This window comes from Dipodomys merriami, unplaced genomic scaffold, assembly GCF_024711535.1.
Source record: "Dipodomys merriami isolate MVZ:Mamm:240054 unplaced genomic scaffold, mDipMer1.0.p SCAF_9, whole genome shotgun sequence".
Lineage (NCBI taxonomy): Eukaryota > Metazoa > Chordata > Mammalia > Rodentia > Heteromyidae > Dipodomys > Dipodomys merriami.
The window spans coordinates 42733202-42755240 of NW_027206512.1; the positions used below are offsets into that span (position 1 = coordinate 42733202).

Below are 22039 nucleotides of genomic sequence, written 5' to 3' on the forward strand. Positions count from 1 at the left end.
GTTCAGGCCCCACGACCGGAAACCCCCCCAAAAAAAGTTACCTATTTCTATGGGTATTAGAAATGTAAAAAGTATATGAAATGTACTTGTGGTTGATATAATTCTTTCCTTCCTCCCTCCTTCCATCCTCTCAATCCGGTTTAATCTGGCTCAAACCCGGTTTAATCTGGCTTGAGCCAGTTCAATCTGGCTCAGTCCAGCTCATACTGGTTTAATCTTGTTTAATCCTGCTTGAGCCGGTTCCATCCAGCTCTGGGTTCCATCTGGTTCAATCCTGCTAGATCCGGTTTAATCCGGCTCCATCTGGTTCAACCCAGATAGATCCAGCTCAAACAGGTTTAACCCGGCTAGATATGGTTCAATCTGGCTCCATCCAGTTTGATCCAGTACAATATGGCTCAAAACCGGTTTAATCCAATTCGATCCGGCCCGATAGGGTTCAATCCGGTTCCACCTGGCTGGATCTGGCTCAAACCGGCTTAATCCAGCTCGGTCCGGTTCAATCCGGTTTATCTGGCTGGATCCGGCTCAAACCGGCTTGATCCGATTCTATCTGGACGGATCCGGCTCAAACTGGCTTGATCCGGTTCGATCCGGTTCCATCTGGCTGGATTCAGCTCAAACCGGCTTGATCTGGCTTAATTCAGTTCAATCCGGTTCTGTCCGGCTCAAACCGGCTTGATCCGGTTCGATCCAGCTCAAACCGGCTTGATCTGGTTCAAACTGGCTTGATCCGGTTTAATCCTGTTCCACTCGGCTCAAACCAGTTTGATCCAGTTCGATCTGGCTCAAACCGGCTTGATCCGGCTCAAACCGGCTTGATCTGGTTCAAACTGGCTTGATCCGGTTTGATCCGGCTCAAACCGGCTTGATCTGGTTCAAACTGGCTTGATCCAGTTTAATCCGGTTCCATTCGGCTCACATTCAAAAATCTGTGAGAAGTAGCTTCACCTGGAAGAAATGCCAGTTGTCTTCTGGGGTCAAGGTATTTTGTTTCCTTCCCTGAAAAAATCCATGTTGAACCTTGGAACAATGGAGCATATATGAAAGTCACACTTCCTCAATCAGGATGGAATGAGGTATGCGACTTCCAGACGCAGCTCAGAAGCCCCACATGACCATGCATGAGGGGAGCCAACAGCAATAATATCATTCTTGCTCACATGTGTCCCTACAATTTTCAAGTGGATCTTATGATCCTGTTGAATCACAAGGCCCTCATCCACTGTCTCATAATACGGTGGGTTACAGTTGGATCAAACTCCATCTCTAAAAGAATGATTGGAGAAAAAGACATGAGCCCAATTCTGGTGAATAAGTCCCAGGTTTTTAACCCGAATCACCAGTGTCCATGACTCTAGCTTTGTATTTAGGCCTGGTTTGATCACACAGCATCGATTGTGACAGCAATTCCAAAGCCATACTTCCTGCCTTGGTGAAAAGGTTCGATTCACCTGTGTTGAAGAAGCTAGCAAGGATAAGCGGGATTTAGTGCTCTGGGGATATGTCATAAAATATCTTCCCAGAGGAAGCTGGTGTACAGTGTCCACACTGCAGTGATAACCTCTCTGGCTCTTGACTCCTTGATATTTGGTGGAAATCAGTAGCCTGTTCCTTCAAGATGATCCATCTGGCTGGATCCGGCTCAAACCGGCTTGATCTGGCTGGATCCGGTTCAATCCGTATTGATCCGGTTCAATCCGGCTCAAACCAGCGTGATCCGACTCAAACTGGTCCAATCCTGCTAAATCCGGTTCCATCCAGCTCAAACTGGCTTGATCCGGTTCAACCCAGTTCAATACGGCTCACACTGGATCAATCTGGCTCAAACCGGCTTGATCCAGATCAATCTGGTTCAAACCGGTTTGATCCAGTATTATCCAGTTCAAACCAGTTCAATCCGGATCACTCCGGCTCAATCCGGCTTGATCTGGCTCAATCCAGGTCAAACCGGCTTGATCTGGTTTTATCCGGTTCAAACCGGCTTGATCCGGTTTTATCCGGTTCATACTGGTTCAATCAGGCTCAAGCCGGCTTGATCCAGTTCAATCTGGTTCAAACCGGCTCAAACCGGTTCTATCCAGCTCAAACTGGCTTGAACGGGTTTAATCTAGCTCAAACCGGCTCAAATCGGTTCAATCCGGCTCAAACTGGCTTGATCTGGTACAATACAGCTCAAACCGATTCAAACCGGTTTGATCCAGTTCAATCCGGCTCAAGCAATTCAATCCGGCTCAAACTGGATTGAACCGGTTCAATCCAGTTCAATCTGGCTCAAACTGGCTTGATCCTGTCCAATCTGGTTCAATCCTCCTCAAAACAGTTCAATCCCGCTCAAATTAGCTTGATCCGGTTCAATCCGGCTCAAACCGGTTTGATCCGGAGTGGATAAAACCGGATCAAGCCGGTCTGAACCGGATTGATCCGGGTTGAACCGGATCAAGCCAGTCTGAACTGGACTGAACCAGATAAAACCGGATCAAGCGCTAGTCTGAACCGGTTTGAACCGGATAAAACCCGCTCAAACCTGTCTGAACCAGATTGAACCGGTTTGAACCAGATAAAACCGGATCAAGCCGGTCTGAACCGGATTGAACCGGTTAAAACCGGATCAAGCTAGTCTGAACCGGTTTGAGCCGGTTTGAACCGGATAAAACCGGATCAAGCCAGTCTGAACCGGTTTGAACCGGATAAAACCGGATCAAGCCAGTCTGAACCGGTTTGAACCGGTCTAAACCGGTTTGAACCAGATAAAACCGGTTCAAGCCGGTCTGAACCGGATTGAACCGGTTAAAACCGGATCAAGCTAGTCTGAACCGGTTTGAGCCGGTTTGAACCGGATAAAATCGGATCAAGCCAGTCTGAACCGGTTTGAACCGGATAAAACCAGTCTGAACCGGTTTGAACCGGATAAAACCGGATTAAGCCAGTCTGAACCGGATAAAACCGGTTTGAACCAGTTTGAACCGGTCTAAACCGGTTTGAACCAGATAAAACTGGATCAAGCCGGACTGAACCGGTTTAAACCGGATAAAACCGGATCAAACCAGTCTGAAACGGTTTGAACCGGTTTGACACGGTTTGAACCCGATTGAACCGGATAAAACCACATCAGGCCGATCTGAACCGGTTTGAACCAGATAAAACCGGATCAAAACGGTTTGAACCGGTCTGAACCGTTTTGGTCTGAAGCGGTTTGAACTGGATAAAACCGGATCAAGCTGGTCTGAACTGAATTGATCCGGATAAAACCGGATCAAGCCAGTCTGAACCAGACCGAACCGGATTGAACCGGATTGAACCGGTCTGAACCGGATAAAACCGGATCAAACCGGTTTGAACCAGATAAAACCGGTTCAAACCAGTTCAAACTGGTTTTATCCGGTTTAAACCGGTTCACAACAGCTCAATCCGACTCAATCCATCTTGATCTGGCTCAATCCGGCTTGATCCGGTTTTATTCGGTTCAAACCGGCTTGATCCGGTTTTATCCAGTTCAAACGGGTTCCGACCGGCCTGATCCGGTCTTATCCGGTTCAATCGGGATCAGACCGGTTCAAACCGGTTCCGGTTTGATCTAGTTCAATCCGGTCCAGATCGGCTTGATCCGGTTTTATCCGTTTCAAACCGGTTCAGTCCAGTTCAGACCGGCTTGATTGAACCAGATAAATCCGGATCAAGCCGGTTTGAGCTGGATTGAGCCGGAATGAACCGGATCAAGCTGGTCTGACCAGGATTGAACCGTTTTGAGGAGGATTGAACCAGATTGGACCGGATCAAGCCAGTTTGAGCCAGATTGAACTGGATTGAACAGGTTCAATCCAGTTTGAGCCGGATTGAACCGGTTTGAGCCGGTTTGAGCTAGATTGAACCGGATCAAGCCAGTTTGAGCTGGATAGAACCGGATTGAGCCGGTTTAAACTAGATTGAACTGGATCAAGCTGGCTTGAACCGGATTGAACCAGTATGAACCAGATAAAACCGGATCAAGCCGTTTGAACCGGATAAAACCAGATCAAGCCGGATTGAGCCAGGTCAAGATGGATTGAGCCGGATTGAGCTGGTGTGAACCGGTTTAAACCGGATAAAACCAGTTTGAACTGGATTGAACTGGTTTGAACCGGTTTTATCTGGTTCAATCCAGTTCAAACCGGTTTGATCCGGTTTTATCCGGTTCAAACCGTTTTGATCCGGTTTTATCCGGTTCAGACCGGTTCAAACCGGTTCAAACCGGTTCGATCTGGTTCAGACTGGCTTGATCCGGTTTTATCCGGTTCAATTCAGTTCAGACCAGCTTGATCCGGTTTTATCCAGTTCAAACCGCTTCAGACCAAAACGGTTCAGACCGGTTCAAACCGTTTTGACCCGGTTTTATCTGGTTCAAACCGGTTCAGATCGGCCTGATGTGGTTTTATCCGGTTCAATCGGGTTCAAACCGTGTCAAACCGGTTCAAACCGTTTCAGACTGGTTTGATCCGGTTTGATCCGGTTTAAACCGGTTCAGTCCGGCTTGATCCGGCTTCATCCAGTTCAAACCGGTTTGATCCGGTTTTATCCGGATCAATCCGGTTCAAACCGGTTCGATCTGGTTCAACCTGGCTCAATTCGTTTCAGACCGGTTTGATCCGGTTTGATCCGGTTCAAACCGTTTCAATCGGGTTCAGACCGGCTTGACCCGGTTTTTTGCGGTTCAGGCTGGTTTAAACCGGCTTCATCCAGTTTAAACTGGTTCAATCCAGTTCAAACTGGCTTTATCCGGTTCAAACCGGTTCAGACTGCCTTGATCCGGTTTTATTCGGTTCAAACCGATTCAGATACGGTTTTATCTGGTTCAAACCGGTTCAGACCGGTTCAAACCGGTTTGATCCGGTCTTATTGGGTTCAGACTGGCTTGATCCGGTTTTATCTGGTATCCGGTTCAAACCGGTTCAGACCGGCTTCATCCGGTTATGTCCGGTTCAAACCAGTTCAATTGGGTTCAGACCGGCTTGACCCGGTTTTATCCGGTTCAGGCTGGTTTAAACCGGCTTCATCCAGTTTAAACCGGTTCAGTCCAGTTCAAACTGACTTAATCCGGTTCAGACCGGTTTGATCCGGCTCAAACCGGATCAGACAGGTTCAAACTGGTTCAAGCCGGTTTTATCCGGTTCAAACCGGTTCAGACTGGCTTGATCCGGTTTTATCCAGTTCAAACCGGCTCAAACCGGTTCAGACAAGCTTGATCCGGTTTTATCCGGTTCAAACCGGTTCAATACGGTTCAGACCGGCTTGATCCGGTTTTATCTGGTTCAAACCGGTTTAGACCGGTTCAATCTGGTTCAGACCGGTTGAGCCGGTTTGAGCTAGATTGAACCCGTTCAAGCCAGTTTGACCTGGATAGAACCGGTTTGAGCCGGTTTGAACCAGATTGAACTGGATGAAGCCGGTTTAAACCAGCCTGAACCGGATAAAACCGGGTCAAGCCGGTCTGAACCCAATTGAACTGGTTTGAACCGGACAAAACCGGATCAAGCCAGTCTGAACCCAATAAGACCGGATCAAACCGGTTTGAACCGGTCTGAACCGGTTTGAACCAGATAAAACCGTATCTGAATCGGTTTGAACCGAATAAAACCGGATCAAGGCAGTCTGAACCGGTTTGAACCGGATAAAGCCAGTTTGAACTGGATTGAACCAGTTTAAACTGGATGAAGCCGGTTTAAACCAGCCTGAACCGCAAAAAACCGGGTCAAGCCGGTCTGAACCCGATTGAAACGGTTTGAACCGGATCAAACCGGTCTGTAACAAATTAGTTAGGTTGAACCAGATCGAACCGGTTTGAACCGGATTGAACCGGATCAAACCGGATCAAACCGGTTTGAACTGGATGAAGCCGGATCAAACCGGTTTGAACCAGATAAAACCGGATCAAACCGGTTTGAGCCGGATTGAACCAGATAAAACCGGTTCAAACCAGTTCAATCCAGTTCAAACTGGTTTTATCCGGTTTAAACCGGTTCACACCAGCTCAATCCGGCTCAATCCATCTTGATCTGGCTCAATCCGGCTTGATCTGGTCTTATCCAATTCAAACCGGCTTGATCCGGTTTTATCTGGTTCATACTGGTTCAATCAGGCTTAAGCCAGCTTGATCCAGTTCAATCTGGTTTAAACCGGCTCAAACCGGTTCTATCCAGCTCAAACTGGCTTGATCCGGTTCAATCTAGCTCAAACCGGCTCAAACCGGTTCAATCAGGCTCAAACTGGATTGAGGTTCAATCCAGTTCAATCTGGCTCAAACTGGCTTGATCCGGTCCAATCTGGTTCAGTCCTCCTCAAAACGGTTCAATCCTGCTCAGACTAGCTTGATCCGGTTCAATCCGGCTCAATCCAGCTCAAACCGGCTTGATCCGGATTTATCCGGTTCAATCAAGCCGGTCTGAACTGGACTGAACCGGTTTGAAACGGATAAAACCGGATCAAGCCGGTCTGGACCGGATTGAACTAGATCAAACCGGAACCGGTTTGAACCGGTCTGATCCCGATTGAACCGGATAAGACCGGATCAGGCTGGTCTGAACCCGTTTGAACCAGATAAAACCGGATCAAACCTGTTTGAACCGGACTGAACCAGTTTGAACCGGTCTGAACCAGATAAAACCGGTTTAAACCGATTTAATCCGGTTCAAACTGGTTTTATCCGGTTTAAACCGATTCAAACTGGTTCACACCGGTTTGATCCGGTTCAGACCGGTTTGAACCGGTTTCAGACTGGCTTGATCCGGTTTTATCTGGTTCAAACCGGTTCAGTCCGGTTCAGACCGGCTTGACCCGGTTTGATCCGGTTCAGGCTGGTTTAAACTGGCTTGATCCAGCTTAAACCAGTTCAATCCAGTTCAAACTGGCTTTATCCAGTTCAAACCGGTTCAATCCGATTCAGACCGGTTTTATCTGGTTCAGACCGGTTCAAACTGGTTCAATCCGGTTCAGACCGGCTTTATCCGGTTCAGACCGGTTTGATCCGGTTCAAACTGGTTTTATCCGGTTCAATAGTTTGATCCGGTTCAGACCGGTTTGATCCGTTTTTAATCTGGTTAAACCGGTTCAGACCGATTCAATCCGGTTCAGACCGGCCTGCTCCGGTTTTTTAAGGTTCAAACCAGTTCAATCCGGTTCAGACCGGCTTGATCCGGTTTTATCCGGTTCAGACCGGTTCGAACCGGATAAAACCGGATCGGGCCGGTCTGAACCGGATTGAACCGGTTTAAACCGGATCAAACTGGTCTGAACCGGATCAAACCGGTGTGAACCGGATAAAACCTGATCAGGCCGGTCTGAACCAGATAAAACCGGGTCGAACCGGTTTGAACCAGATAAAACCGGTTCAAATCGGTTCAATCCAGTTCAAACTGGTTTTATCCGGATTGAACCGGTTCAATCCGGTTCAGACCAGCTTGATCCGGTTCAAACCGGTTCAGACCGGTTTTATCCGGTTTTTATCTGGTTCAAGCCTGTTCAGACCGGTTCAATCCGGTTCAAACCGGTTTGATCAGGTTTTATCTGGATCAAACCGATTTGATCCGGTTTTATCTGGTTCAAACCCGTTCAGACAGGCCTGATCCAGTAAATGAAAGGCACTTGAGCCTAATATTTTTGCACTCTGCTCTAGTTCTGTCCTTCCCACGGGCCAGACCTTTATTGGACTCTGTGGCTCATTTTCCCCAAGGCCTTAACCCTGCTGGTAACTTGAACTTCTCCTTTCCACTCTTTCCCCCTAGTCTGCAATGGCCTGACTCATACAGCACTCGTTTAAAAACCGCTTCCTGCCAGCAACTGTCACCAGAGCCTTTCTTTGGGATTCAGTTCATGCGCTTCCCTTTTTCTGCCCAGGATTGGGTATTTTTTTTTTTAGCCGACAATAAAGACTGAGGACATCGTGTTGAAAATTGCTAAAGCAATTCTGGCCAGCTCCATAACGGCCCTATAAAACCTATGCGTCTGGAAATCTGTCCACTTCCCGCAAGACTGAAAGTGCAGGGAAGGAGGCGATTCCCGCGGCTCGTGTTCCCGGGGAGCCGACACTCCAAACGCCCCTGGGGCATCCGTACGGAAAGCCTCCAACATGGCCGCCCCCGTGTGTCGGCGTCCGTACGGGAGCGGCCATATTACCCGGTCAAGGCGGCTGTCCGTCCGCCCCGAGGATTCTAGACTCCCCCGGGCCGCCGTAGAGGTCCCGGTTCGCTCCCGCACTGGGGTGCTCGCGGCGGCGGCGGCGGAGGAAGGTCCTGCCTTCCCGGAAGCACACCAGCCCCTAAGGGAGGAGGCCGCCGGATCGGACTTGCGGGCGCAGAAGTCACCCAGACCGGCGCTGTCCCCGCGCAGGAGACGCGATGCTCGAGGCCCCGGAGCCGCCGACGCTGGAGGACGTGGCGGTGGTGTTCAGCTGGGAGGAGTGGCGGCTGCTGCGCCCCGCGCAGAAGGACCTGTACCGGGACGTGATGCTGGAGAACTACCGCAGCCTGGTGGCCGTGGGCGGTGGGGCCGGCCAGCCAGGCGCCCTGTGCACGTTGCTCCGGGGAGGACCGTGGACGGCGGGCGGGGACCCGCACCGTGGCAGCCGGGCCGACGCCGGCGCGGCCGATCGTGGCGGGCCGAAGCCGTCGCGGCTGGGGGGCGAGGGGAGCGAGGCAGGGCCGCGTCCCGCGCGGCTTCCGTGCGGGGACACCGGTCCGGATGGCGTTCACCTCCGCGGGGACAGCGCGCCGCCCGACGTCACCCGCGTTGCCCCGGATAGCCGTGCGGGGTCCCCGGCTGGGGCTTCCTCTCGGCGGGCCAATGGCGAGACCGAAGTCTCCACGAGCCGGAAACCCCTCTGCGCGGGATCGCCCCCCGCCGAGCCCCCGCGCGAGACAAGTCAGAAAGCCAAGAAGCCGCACGTGTGTGCCGAGTGTGGGAAAGGCTTCAGCCGGAAGTGCTGGCTCCGCGATCACCGGGTGGTGCACACCGGGGAGAGACCCTACCGCTGCGACCTGTGCGACCGCGCCTTCTCCCGGAAGTTCATGCTCACTGAGCACCGCCGCACGCACACGGGGGAGAAGCCGTACGCATGCGCCCAGTGTGGGAAAGCCTTTCTCCGCAAGTCGCGGCTGGACATCCACGAGAAAACGCACACGGGCTCGAGACCCCACAAGTGCGGCGAGTGCGGGAAGGGCTTCGTCCAGAAGGGCAGCCTCATCATCCACCAGCGGATCCACACGGGCGAGAGGCCCCACGCGTGCGGCGAGTGCGGCAAGGCCTTCATCCAGAAGATGTGCCTGATCGCGCACCAGCGGCTGCACACGGGCCGCACGCCCTTCATGTGCGACGGCTGCGGGAAGTTCTGCTCGCAGAAGGCCGGCCTCATCAAGCACCAGCGCATCCACACCGGCGAGCGGCCCTACGGCTGCGGCGAGTGCGGCAAGGCCTTCACCACCAAGCCCAAGCTGGTGGTCCACCAGCGGACGCACACCGGCGAGCGGCCCTACGCCTGCGACCAGTGCGGCAAGGCCTTCGCCTACATGTCCTGCCTGGCGAAGCATAAGCGAATACACGCGCGGGTCGGGACCCACGATCCCGCGCCCGGGAGTCCTGCGCAGCGCCACGGGCCGCCAGGCCCCGCGCAGGGCGCGCAGGGCCCCAGCCCAGTGGGCGCAGGCAGCGTGGCGCCCTCGCAGGGCCCCTCTGGGGGCCTTCAGACATCACTGAACATCGCTGGGCTCCCGGAAAATCGTGGCGTCGTCCTGGTGGGACAGCCAGTGGGGTCGGGAGGGGTTGCACAGGAGAGGAACCTGGCGTACGTAGTGAACTCCGCTGTGCCGTCGGTGGTCAATTACGTCTTGTTCTGTGTCACTGGAAACCCGTAGGAAGGAGGGCTGAGCAGACACCTCTCGTTCCTTCCAGGGCTGCCAGTGTGTCCCCTGAGAGAAACCACAGACAACACAGACACTCCGACAGACGATAAACAGCCAGTCAATGGAGATGGATGGCCCACGCCTGTAATCCTAGTCACTCAGGAGGCTGAGATCTGAGGATCAAGGTTCAAAGCCAGCCTAGGCAAAAAAGTCCATGAGACTCCTCCCTCCAATTAACTATGAAAAAAGCCAGAAGTGAAGCTGTAGCTCAGTGGTACAATGCCAGTCTTGAGCAAAAAAAGCCATGGGAGAGTTTGAAGCCCTGAGTTCAAGTCCGAGAACTGGTATTCGTGTGTGCCCACAGAAGATACGATGGCTTATTGTTTAATAAGCATGTCTTGAGCGAGAGGGGAGGACTGCTATATTATGGCACGAAAAGCATCTTCGAGCACAAAGTTTTTTTTGTTTTGTTTTGTTTTTTTTTTTTTTGCCTGTTTATTTTGCAAAGCTAGAGTTAGGACTCAAGGCCTATACTTGCTAAGCAAACGCCCTGCTGCTTGAGCCGTTCCTTTATGTTTACCCCCAGTTCTTTTGCTTTAGATGTTTTCCAGCGTCTTACACATTTTACCAGGCTGGCCGCTAGCCATGATCCTGCCTAGGCCTCTGTTGTAGCTGGGATTACAGGTGTAGACCATCACATCTGCCCTTTGAAGTGGTTTATAGTTGCTTTATGTTCTTGAGCTTTTCTTCTCAAGGCTAGCTCTCTGGTGGTTTTTTAATACTCGTGTTTTCCCTCTCAAAGAGATGACAAATTCTGACACTTTGGGTGACTACTTAAACTTAAAAATAAAATTAGAAATTCAGTGCTTCAGCTACATGAGTGGCATTTCAGGTGCTCAGTAGTTGAGTATGAGGACATCTGCCCTCTGGGGCATCAGAGGCAGCAGTTCTGACATGCGGTAATAATCTCTGTCATTTCTAGAATCACACCAAGCAATGTGAAGTCTGCCAAGAAGACACCTGCCTGGCTTGGCCCACGTCTCACTAGCTTAACACACCTGATACCTGTTAAGGTTTGCTTTCAAAAAACAATTGACTCCCCCCCCCCCACACTGCCTCCCTTAAGCTGTTAAATTAGAGTTGTTCAAAGAAGTTATGCCACTGGAATCCTCCCCTGCATAGACCAAACTTTAATAAGTTTGTGTATATCTGCATATGACCCTACATATACATATGACTCTACATATATATTTCTAACTAAAGTCTTATACAAGAGAAAATGCTCATCCTTTGTCTGATATAACTTTCTATATTTTTCAACAGTAATAAGTGACTAAAATGATTGAATAATGAGTAAGTCATGCAGTTTGACATACTTCTGAAAAGAAAAATACCCAATGTAAAAAGGTAGTTGATGGAATGGTTCATGTGGGGGAATGCATACCTCATAAACATGAGACATTGAGTTCAAACCCTAGCACTACCAGCTATCTATCTCCCCATCTGGGAAATAGTAGGAGTAGTTGATTGCCTTGTGCACCCTTCTAGTATTGCTTTTGTGTTTTTCTAGAAGCTGGAAAATAGAGACCATAGATAGTGAAGATTCAACAGAGATATAGCGGGGAAGGCAGCAGGCCAATAAGATGAAGGTTTTTTTTGTTTTGTTTTGTTTTGTTTAATGAAGGTTCTTGAACTATGGCTCCCAAGTTTTAGATGCTCTTGATTCATTTCAAACTAGGGCTGAAGGGCGTGAAGTTAGGGAAATGGTAAGAGCTAGATTTCAACAAAGACTAAGAATAGTCAATGAGAATGAAATCGGAAGAAAGGCGATGGAGAGGAAAGGAGGTGGGAAGGTGGATGACTTTAGCTTACAATAATCTATTATATATTTGACAATAACTAAAAGAGAGGCGCTCAGAGGCTCCGAGTACAGAAATGATAAAAAGATGGAAATGCTAACTACCCTGATTTGGTCATTATACATTGTATTCATATATTGAACTATTATACGATAACCCACAAATAGGAAAAAATTAAAAAACCATGGAGAGCCATATGAAATGGAAGCATATTTAATATATAACTGAACAAACCAGACCAAACTGATCAATCATTTCAAGTAACAAGAACTTTGAGATGTTACTAGTTTTGAGCTTTCTGTTTTGACTTAAACTAGATTTGGAGAGCCACCTACTGGTAAATCAATAAACTGAATTTTAACAGATACACTGAGTTGCCGAAGAATTTACAGGATGCCCAGTTAAATCTGACCTTCAACTACATAGCATATCACTTTTTTGTTTTGTTTTGTTTTTTGGGTCCGGTTGTTGGGCTTGAACTCTAGGCTTGGGTGCTGTCCCTCAGCTCTTCAGCTCAAGGCTAGCGCTCTACCACTTGAGCCACAGCACCACTTCCGGCTTTTTTCTTTTTTCTTATGTGGTGCTGAGGAATCGAACCCAGGGCCTCATGCTTGCAAGGCAAGCACTCTACCACTGAGCCACCTTCCCAGCCCCAGCATATCACTTTTTTTTTTAGCACTATAGTATTCACTTAATATGCCAACACTAACTTGTTTTAAGTTTAGAATTACACTCATGTGACTTAGAAAAGATTTTTTTTTGCGGTGGGAATCCAGATAACACAATTGCTTATGCTAAATACAAAATGATACATTCACCTTGCTTCAGTATGAAGGTTTGCCTGCTGTCCCTTATATTCTTCACTTTTTTTTGAGATAGGATGGCATTGTATAATCATGTAACCCAGGCCTGAAACTCCAAAATTCTCCTGACTGCTGAGATTATAGGCATGCACTCTTGTCACTTATACCTTTTAGTTGTTTTTTTTTTTGTGGTCCAGTTGTGGGGCCTGAACTCTGGGCCTGGCCGCTGTCCCTCAGCTCTTCAGCTCAAGGCTAGCGCTCTACCACTTGAGCCACAGCGCCACTTCTGGCTTTTTTCTTTTTGCTTATGTGGTGCTGAGGAATCGAACCCAGGGCCTCATGCATGCAAGGCAAGCGCTCTACCACTGAGCCACCTTCCCAGCCCCACTTATACCTTTTATTGTTTTGTTGTTCTCTTTTTTTCTTATTCTGGAGATTAAACCCACTGGGACAGGTGCTCAACCATCAAACCACACCCTTAAGTCATTACTTTTCTTTATCTTTTTCTTGAGGCAGTGTCTTGCTATTTATCTCACTATGAATGAACCCTAAAGTTCTTGCTCTCAGATTCATAAGCCCAAATTCTGGGATTACAGGTGTGTAACTACCCTGCTAAGCTTATGCATTTTAATTTCTATTTTGCTTTACTAACTTATTCACATGGCTTTAATTTTTTTTTTTTAAGATGGAAGGTGTTATTCAGTGAGTCATCTCCCACTCATGTCTTTCATGTCACAAAAGTTCAGGTACAGAGGAATCCAAGTCTCAGAGTTCCTCATCCACCATTGCTGAGAGAGGAGAGGATGCAGTAGGGTTGTCTCTCCATGGTTTGTTTATAGCTGTCTTTTGTTATTTTTTGGTGCCTGTGCTGGGACTTGAACCCCAGGCCTAGGCACTGTCCCTGAGCTTTATCACTCAAGGCTAGCGCTCTACCACTTTGAGCCACAGCACCACTTCCAGTTTTCTGGGGTCTAATTGGAAATAAGAGTCTCACAGACTCTCCTGCCCAGGCTGGCTTCAAATCATGATCCTCAGATCTCAGCCTCCTGAGTAGCTAGGATTACAGGTGTGAGGCACCATCGCCCAGCAGTCCCTGAGCTTTATTTTGCTCAAGGCTAGCATTCTTACACTTGAGCCACGGCTCCACTCTGGCATTTTTGGTAGTTAATTGAAGAGCCGCATGGACTTTTCTGCCTGGGCTGACTTCAAGCCACGATGTTCTGATCTCACTCACCTGGGTAGCTAGAGTAACAGGTGTGAGCCGTCAGTGCTCGGCTAGCTGTGGTTTTTAATGGCTTAAATCCCCGTCAGCCAAAACCTACCAGGAGAAACACGAACCTGGTCACTGTAATGGATTTCTCCTATGGTAGAGCAGATTTTCCTCTAGAACAAATAAAATTGTATCTAAATAATTTCCCCTGATTGCAAAGTTTGGCCCAAGATGTGTATCATAAACATTACAAGGTGGAGATGTTCTCTGAAACCATCATTTCAACCGGTGAGGTCATATGTTTGGTTGGGGACATCTTTTGTCTTTCCCTCCCTGTCTTCCTAGGCAGAAGCATTCAAAGGGCCTTTGCTCCAATTCTAGCTTTGTCTTTTCATCTGTAGTTATGCATTAAATTAATCTTTAGATCATCTGCAAATTCAGACTGATGCCGTTTGCAATGGCAGTGCTTCTGCCCTGACACACCAGAGCAAACTTGTGGCGGAACCAGTTGGTTTTTTGTTTTTTTGTCATTGTGCTGCAAAACCTGGGCAAAGTTTGGGACTTGTGGGCAGGAGGGAGCTGAGCTCCTGTTGTTGGATTCAGACCCGGGTTGGAAGGCTTGTGGGAACATGCGAGGACATGGGATTTACTGTGGATCGAATGCTCTCAGACCACAGGAGCAAGCTATGCCCAGTACTCAGTGGGGAAGAGTAGGCAAGCTGGGTTGTAAGTAGTGAATCAGCAATGACTTGTATTAGCTGGAAGAAGAGTTCTTTGGTATTTCATGAGTTGCACAATGACCTTGTTTCTATCTTCGCTTAGACAAAATTATGACATGGCCTTGTTTTTCTCTTTTTCTCATGATCTCGGCGTGACTCTGACTGGAGCTCATGTTCTGTGATTATGTTCAGCAGGAGATGGGCTAAACTTAGCTGTGAGCTCCAAGCTAACTTCTGGCCACCCCTAGGCTGCAGCTGTACACACACACACACACACACACACACACACACACACACACACACACACACACACACACACACACACACACACACACACACACACACACACACACACACACACACACACACACACACACACACACACACACACACACACACACAGTCTCTTAGTAGCTGCTCAATACAACTTGTATCCAAGGCTCTTAGTAGTTAAGTAGTTCAGTAGTAAAGCTCTAATACTAAGGTTCTAGTACTAAGCATCAGGCTCTTAGCAGCTGCTCAATAAATTCTGGTTTCATAGGATTGAATCTGAGCTCCGATGACTTATTTCTATATTCTCCCTATCGCTGGACAGTGATTGAGAGGACAGAGGACATAGTTGGGTCAAGCTTTCCATCTCCCACTGAATACTACTGACACAGGCGGCGTTGCGTAGCAGTCGGTTGTTTGGGGCCAGCTTTCCATACCTACCCCATTCCTCTCCTTCGCCCAGCAGGAGTGAACAGGCACAGGTGAGGTGACACGGCGGCTCCTGTGGCACATGCTTACTCTCCATGTCTGGTGCAGCCCGCTTATGGGGGAGGGGAGTGGGGGTGGGTGGGGGAGGAGGCCTGACATGGCCACTCTGAGAGCCAAGGCCTGCAAGGCTCTTTTACACTCAGCTGGATTTCTCCTCTGGTTCTATTTTCTTCTCCAAGAGTTAGAATAGGTGCAGATGGATTTGTATGTTCTTGGAATGGTGGACTCAGTTGTTTAGATCAGTATTCCCAGAGTAAAAAGAAATGCTGGATAAAAGATGACAAAACTAGTGTTCCAAAGTGTGGCAATTGTCAGATGCAAAATGGAGATATCTGTGCGGCCCTTTCACAGATGAATGAATGATGAGTCCATGAGAAGAGATCTCATGTATGTATGAGATCTGAGGACAGCATCTGTCACAGGAGAGTTCTAGAACCAGCCTTACACCAAGGCCATTGGAACTTTAGGTCAAAGTACTTCCACCAGTCTGTCGCACATGCGTGTGCAACTCAACACCCCCAGTGCTGATTCTTACAGCCAGGGATGATTGTCTCAAAGCAATGAGTGCAATCCTTTTTTTTTTTGGGTCCGGTCGTGGGGCCTGAACTCTGGGTCTGGGCGCTGTCCCTCAGCTCTTCAGCTCAAGGCTAGCGCTCTACCACTTGAGCCACAGTACCACTTCCGGCTTTTTTCTTTTTTGCTTATGTGGTGCTGAGGAATCGAACCCAGGGCCTCAGGCATGCAAGGCAAGAGCTCTACCACTGAGCCACCTTCCCAGCCCAGTGCAATCCTTCTTTAGGTTTCCCCTTCCCCATCTTCCACGGATGCGCACACTGTATGCCATTACCAACTCCTAAATACTCCCTAAGGTCTGACGATATCCCTGTGTGTCTTAGCTTGTCAGAAGTTCAGAGAGCTGAAAAAAGAACTGACAGAGCAAACTTGAAGCTCAGGGAGGAAGTGGTCAGGTACAGGTTTGCTCTTGCACTCTGGGCATTGATTCCAGGCAAATGGGGGCTTCCGGGGAACAACTTGACCCCACACGAGGTCCCAAGGGAAAGCACAGCGTGTAGAGAAGATGCTAAAGGTGACAAGCGGACCTCCCCTTGATAGGCTAGGAGCCCCAAGGCCTGTACCCCGACAAAAAGGGAGACCCACAGATAGCTGAGATCTCATAAGGCTTATAATATAAATAAATAATTACTATTATTCACATCTTCTTTGGAAGAAGGAACTTTTCATCTAGGCTTTAGATTAGTCTCATAAATAATACTTAGAGACAGTAGATAGATATCATGACAAAGAAACACAGGGCATACTCACACAATGGAAACCTTGACTGTTACAGAGCTCAGCGAGACCTAGTCCCTGGCAGGACTAAGGCGAAATCTTGCTATGAAGTTATTACCATTGAGCTCCATCAATATAAAGTGGTGGACACACCAAGAGTGCTTCTGCCAGCTGCCAGTTCATGGTAGGCATCGCATGTTAATAATAATGCCAAGTGTTTGAGATGGAAATGCGAACTGCCCTCATTCCATTATTAGATCTTCCGTACACATATCAAATTCTTATACTGTATCCCATAAATGTGTATAATGAAGAGGCAGATGAACAAATAATATCAAAAAGAGATTTTGACTCAGTGTAAAAAATGGCCTTCTGAAATCACATCTTACATGCTTAAAATTACCAAATGCCATACTTCAAAAAGGTCTTATGGCATATAAATTATATTGCAATAAAAAAGATTGTCAGGTGCCAGTGGCTCACAAGTATAATCCCAGCTACTCAGGAGACTGAGATCTGAGGATCACGGTTTGAAGCCAGCCCTGGCAGGAAAGTCCGTGAGACTACTCAGAAAAAGCCAGAAGTGGAACTGTGGTAGAGTGCTAACCTTGAGCAAATAAAGAATCTCAGGGACAGCACTCAGGCCCAGAGTTCAAGCCCCAGGATCGGCAAAAAATGCCAGTGAATGCTGTGGTCTATGTAACCCATATAAACAAATAGAATTTCTTTTTCTGATCTATAACATAAAGCTGACATTACAGTAACTCTTTATAATGTGGCTATATAGCAAATATCTAAGAGACTTAAAATTTAAGTATAAATTATATTTTTTCCAGTACTGGAGATTGAATCTAGAGCCTCATACATGCTAAGCAAGTGCTTTACCATTTAAGCCGTGGCCCCAGTCCTTTGGTTTGTTTGTTGCCCAGAGATAGCGTCTACCTAGCTTTTCCCAGAATAGCCTCAAAAGATGATTCTCTATCTCTGTCTCTACTGTAGCTAGGATTACAGACATGTACCACTATAACCTGGCTAGTTCTTTATTATTTAAAAAAAAAAAAAAAGAGGGGAAAAATAAAGTTGCAATTTGAAGATTAGAAGGAAAGAAAATGGTTGGTGGTGCCAACAAAATTTGTCAAGTGGGAAATAACTTTCCTAACCATATTAGCTAGTATTTATTAAACCATTACCATTTTGAAAAGGATTCAATGAGTGTTCTAAGAGATTATCTCCTGTAATACAACATTATACCAGGTTCCACAGGACTTATGGGAGAACTGAACACAAGTTTTGCTTGAAAGCTGATTAAGGAAACAAGACTAATGTATCTGAAGCAATTAGGGACAACGGACTAAATGTTAACCTCATGTAGTTTGTCCAGACTCACAGAATTGCAGTACCGAGTGTTCCATTTAGTGTTCCTTCTGCACCAAATTTGTGTTTGTGCAAATCCTGCGATAGAGTTCCACAAAGGGACAAACTCATCAGCCTAGTCAACAGGTATTTAGAAGCCAGACATCTAAGTCCCAATAATTCAAATTATTACAAAAATGAAAGTAACATACTATTCAACATCAAGGAAAGCAATTACAGAAAGGGATTTTTGATAATCCACTAAGCTAGCTGTTAAGCAATTATTTGCACTAGAGAATTTTTCTAGCTCATCTGTCCCATGATAATCATGGGACAGAAAGGAAAGTTATGGAACCCATGCTTAGAAAAAACACAATATTTCTCAAGGCCCAGATATGCATAACATGTATGTCACATGTGATATGCATATCAACTGACACGGGCATTGCATGTGACACACAAGTCACTTGTGACATGTATGTCAGAATCGGCATGCATGCTGTTTATTGTAAGTATGCAGATTGTGAGATGTGTCACGTGAAATGTATGTCATTTGTGGCACGTCATAGACATCACATCATTGCAACATGTGTGTTAATTATGTGTTCATAATTTGTGACATGCATATAAAATATGACATGCATGTCAAATGATTTATATAGATTTTGACATGCATGTCAGTTGCAACATACATGTCGATTGTAACAAATAATGACATATGTCAATATCGATGTATGTAATTTGTAATGTGTATATTTTGACCTGTCCTTTGTGGTGTCATTGTGATATATAATGTATCAATTTGATGTGGTATGTTTGATGCACATCAATTTTGACATGGGTGCCATTTCTGACAGGTCATTTCTGACGTGTGTAAGTTTTAACCGGCATGTCGATTTTGACATGTGTGTCAATACGGACATGTGTGTCATTTCTGGCATGTGCATCAATTTTTGCCCATGTACCATTTCTGATGTGCTTGTCAATTTTGACATATGTCGTCCTGTCATGTATGTTGGTTTTGACGTGTCAATTTTGACACCGTGACATTTCTGACATGCCTGTCATTTCCAACATGTCATTTCCGACATGCATGTCAATTGTGACATGTGTGCCATTTCTGGCATGTGTGCCATTTCCAGTATGCCTGTCATTTCTGGCATGTATGTCAATTTTGACATATTTGTCAATTGTGTCATGCCATCAGGTGTTATGTGTTATGTATGACATGTACAGATTTTGGTATGTCTGTCATTTCTGACATGTATTGTTTCTGATATATGTGCCATTCCTGGCATGTGTTTTCATTTTGACATGTGCATCCGTTTTGTCATTCCTGACATGTATGTCAGGTTCGTGTGTTGCTTCTGACATGTGTGTCCATTTTGACATGTTTGCCATCTCTGACATACATGTCATATCTGCCATTTCTGACATGCATGTCGATTTTGACATGTGTCGGTTGTGGTATTCATGTCAATTGTGACAAATGTCATTATGATGTGTTCAATCATGACATGTAATTTGTTTTATATATATAGGAATTTAGGGCACAATGGTCCTTTTATTTTTATTATTTTTTTCAAATTCTTTATTGTGATTAAATGGTTACATAATTTCCCAAATATCACAGTATTGTGGGATAGTGATGCTTAAAGTCGCAAACACATTCTAACTTTCATGGGGCAAATTGTCTATCATGGTCTATAACATTTGTGAGTTCTATGAGCTTTGCAATACAGTTATTTCTTCCACATTGGGTGATATGTGCATTTCTTTTGTTTTGCGTAGCATCAGCTGTTCCCTCTTTCCCACTTGTTCCCTCCCTCCCATCGCTGCCATTGAATTGCTTAGTTCATTTTGATCAATGTCCAGTGCAGCTGATGGGTCCTGCTGTTGTATGTTTTTCCCTGATTCCCTCTAGTTCTGTGTCGTCCTCCTGGTTTCCCTCCGGTGTGCACATATATACCATATGTGTGATCAGCAGCATGGGGGTTATTTAGTAGTGATTCAACCAGATGAGTGGAAGTCTTTTGTTTCTTAAGTCTTGTTAATTTTGTCGTATCACCTTACATTTTGGATTTAACATCCACTTATCGGGGAAACCATGTGCCTTTGTCTCTTTGCTTTTGGCTTACCTCGCTCAACATGATTTCTTCTAACTCCATCCATTCTCTACAAATGCCATTATTTTGTCCTTTCTAATGGCTGCATAATATTCCATTGTGCAGAGATACCACAATTTTTGCATCCATTCATCTGTGGTGGGACATCTGGGTTGTTTCCGTATCCTGGCTATTGTGAACAGTGCTGCAAAAAACACGGAGGTGCATGTGTCCTTGTATACTGGTTCCTGTTGTTCAGGATAGATGCCTAGAAGTGGTATGACTGGGTCATAAGGGAGGTCAATCTTTAGCTTTCTGAGGACCCTCCAGACTGCTTTCCAAAGTGGTTGTATAAGTGTACATTCCCACCAGCAGTGTAATAGGGTTCCTCTTTCTCCACATCCCCTCCAGCATTTGTCATTGGCTGACTTTAGGATGTGGGCCATTCTGACCGGGGTAAGGTTCAACTCAGTGTTGTCTTTATTTGCATTTCCTTCATAACCAGGGATGGTGAACATTTCCTCATGTGTTTCTTTGCCATTTTTATCTCTTCTTCTGAGAAGTCTCTTTTTAGTTCCCTTGCCCATTTAGTAATTGATTTGTTAGGTTTGGGGAGGATTCGTTTCTTGAGTTCCCTGTGTATACTGGGCCTGATATATTGCTGGTGAATATTTTTTCCCAGTTAGTTGGTTGTCTTTCTAGCTTGGTTGCTGTAGCTTTAGCGGTGCAGAAACATTTTATTTCAAGGTAATCCCATTTGTCAAGTTTCTCTAATTTGTTGTGACCCTGGGACTCTGTTCAGGAAGTTCCTGCCTGTGCCTATAAGTTCAAGTATCTCTCCTACTCTGTCATGCAGAGATTCAGGTTTGATGTTAAGGTCTTTAACCCATTTTGAGTTGATGTTGGTGCATGGTGATAGGCTGGGGTCCACTTTTAGTTTTCTGCATGTGACCGCCCAGTTTTCCCAGCACCAGTAGTTGAAGAGGCTGTGTTTCTTCCACTGCATGTTTTTGGCTCCTTTGTCAAATATCAGCTGACTGTAGGCATGTGGTTTTATTTCTGGATGTTCTATTCCATTGGTCTTCAGGACTGTTTTTGTGCCAGTACCACGCTGTCTTTGTTATTATGGCTCTATAGTAGAGTTTGAAGTCCGGCATCGAGATCCCTCCCATGTTGTCTTTTTTGCCTAGAATTGTTTTGGCTATTCTAGGTCTTTTGTTGTTCCATATAAATTCTTGGACTGTTTTCTGTATTTCAGAAATGTACATCATTGGGATTTTAATAAGGATTGTATTGAATTTGTATATTTTTTTGGCAATATTGCCATTTTCACTATATTAAGTCTGCTTAGACAAGATCATGGAAGGTCTTTCCATTTCCTGGTGTCTTCTGTAATTTCTTTAAGTTTTTATAGTTTTCGTTAAATAGTTCTTTTACATCTTTGGTTAGGTTAATTCCTAAATATTTTATTGGGGGGGGGTTATTGTGAATGGGGTTGCTCCCTTTATTTCCCTTTCTGCTTGTACATTGTCAGTGTACAGGAAGGCGACTGATTTTTGTGGGTTGATTTTGTATCCTGCTACTTTGCCGAAGTGATTTATACTTTCTAAGAGTTTTGGGATGGAGTTTTGGGGATCATGAAGGTATAGTATATCATCTGCAAAAAGGATAGTTTAACTTCTTCTTTCCCTTTAATGTCTTTTTCTTGCCTTATTGCCCTGGCTAAGGGTTCCAGGACTATATTGAAGAGGAGTGGGGACAGGGAATCCTTCCCTTGTTCCTGATTTTAGAATTGGTTGTAGTTTTTCCCCATTAAGTATAATATTGGCTATTGGTCTGTCATATATGGCTTTTACTGTTTTATATTTTTGACGTGTCCTTTGTGGTGTCATTGTGATATGTAACATGTATCGATTTGATGTGTTATGTGTTACATGTATTGATTTTGACGTGTCGATTTTATTGTGTGTCCATTTTGATGCATGTCATATCTGATAGGTGTGTCTATTTTGACATGCGTGCCACTTCTGGCATGTGTTGATTGTGACATGTGTGTCACTTCTGACAAGAGT

The 22039-nt window shown here is 46.3% G+C and overlaps 1 protein-coding gene across 1 annotated transcript; it reads left to right on the forward strand.

The window, feature by feature from the left end:
• Positions 1-8269: 8269 nt before the first annotated feature.
• Znf350 (zinc finger protein 350) lies at positions 8270-14993 on the forward strand. Its single transcript, XM_070012479.1, has one exon. It carries the CDS (start codon positions 8370-8372, stop codon positions 9879-9881), a length of 1512 nt encoding a protein of 503 aa, XP_069868580.1. The 5' UTR covers positions 8270-8369; the 3' UTR covers positions 9882-14993.
• The last annotated feature ends 7046 nt before the right edge of the window (positions 14994-22039 follow it).

Excerpts from the sequence above, each read along its gene's own strand:
- Znf350 (XM_070012479.1), top strand. The coding sequence starts at position 8,370 with ATGCTCGAGGCCCCGGAGCCGCCGACGCTGGAGGACGTGGCGGTGGTG.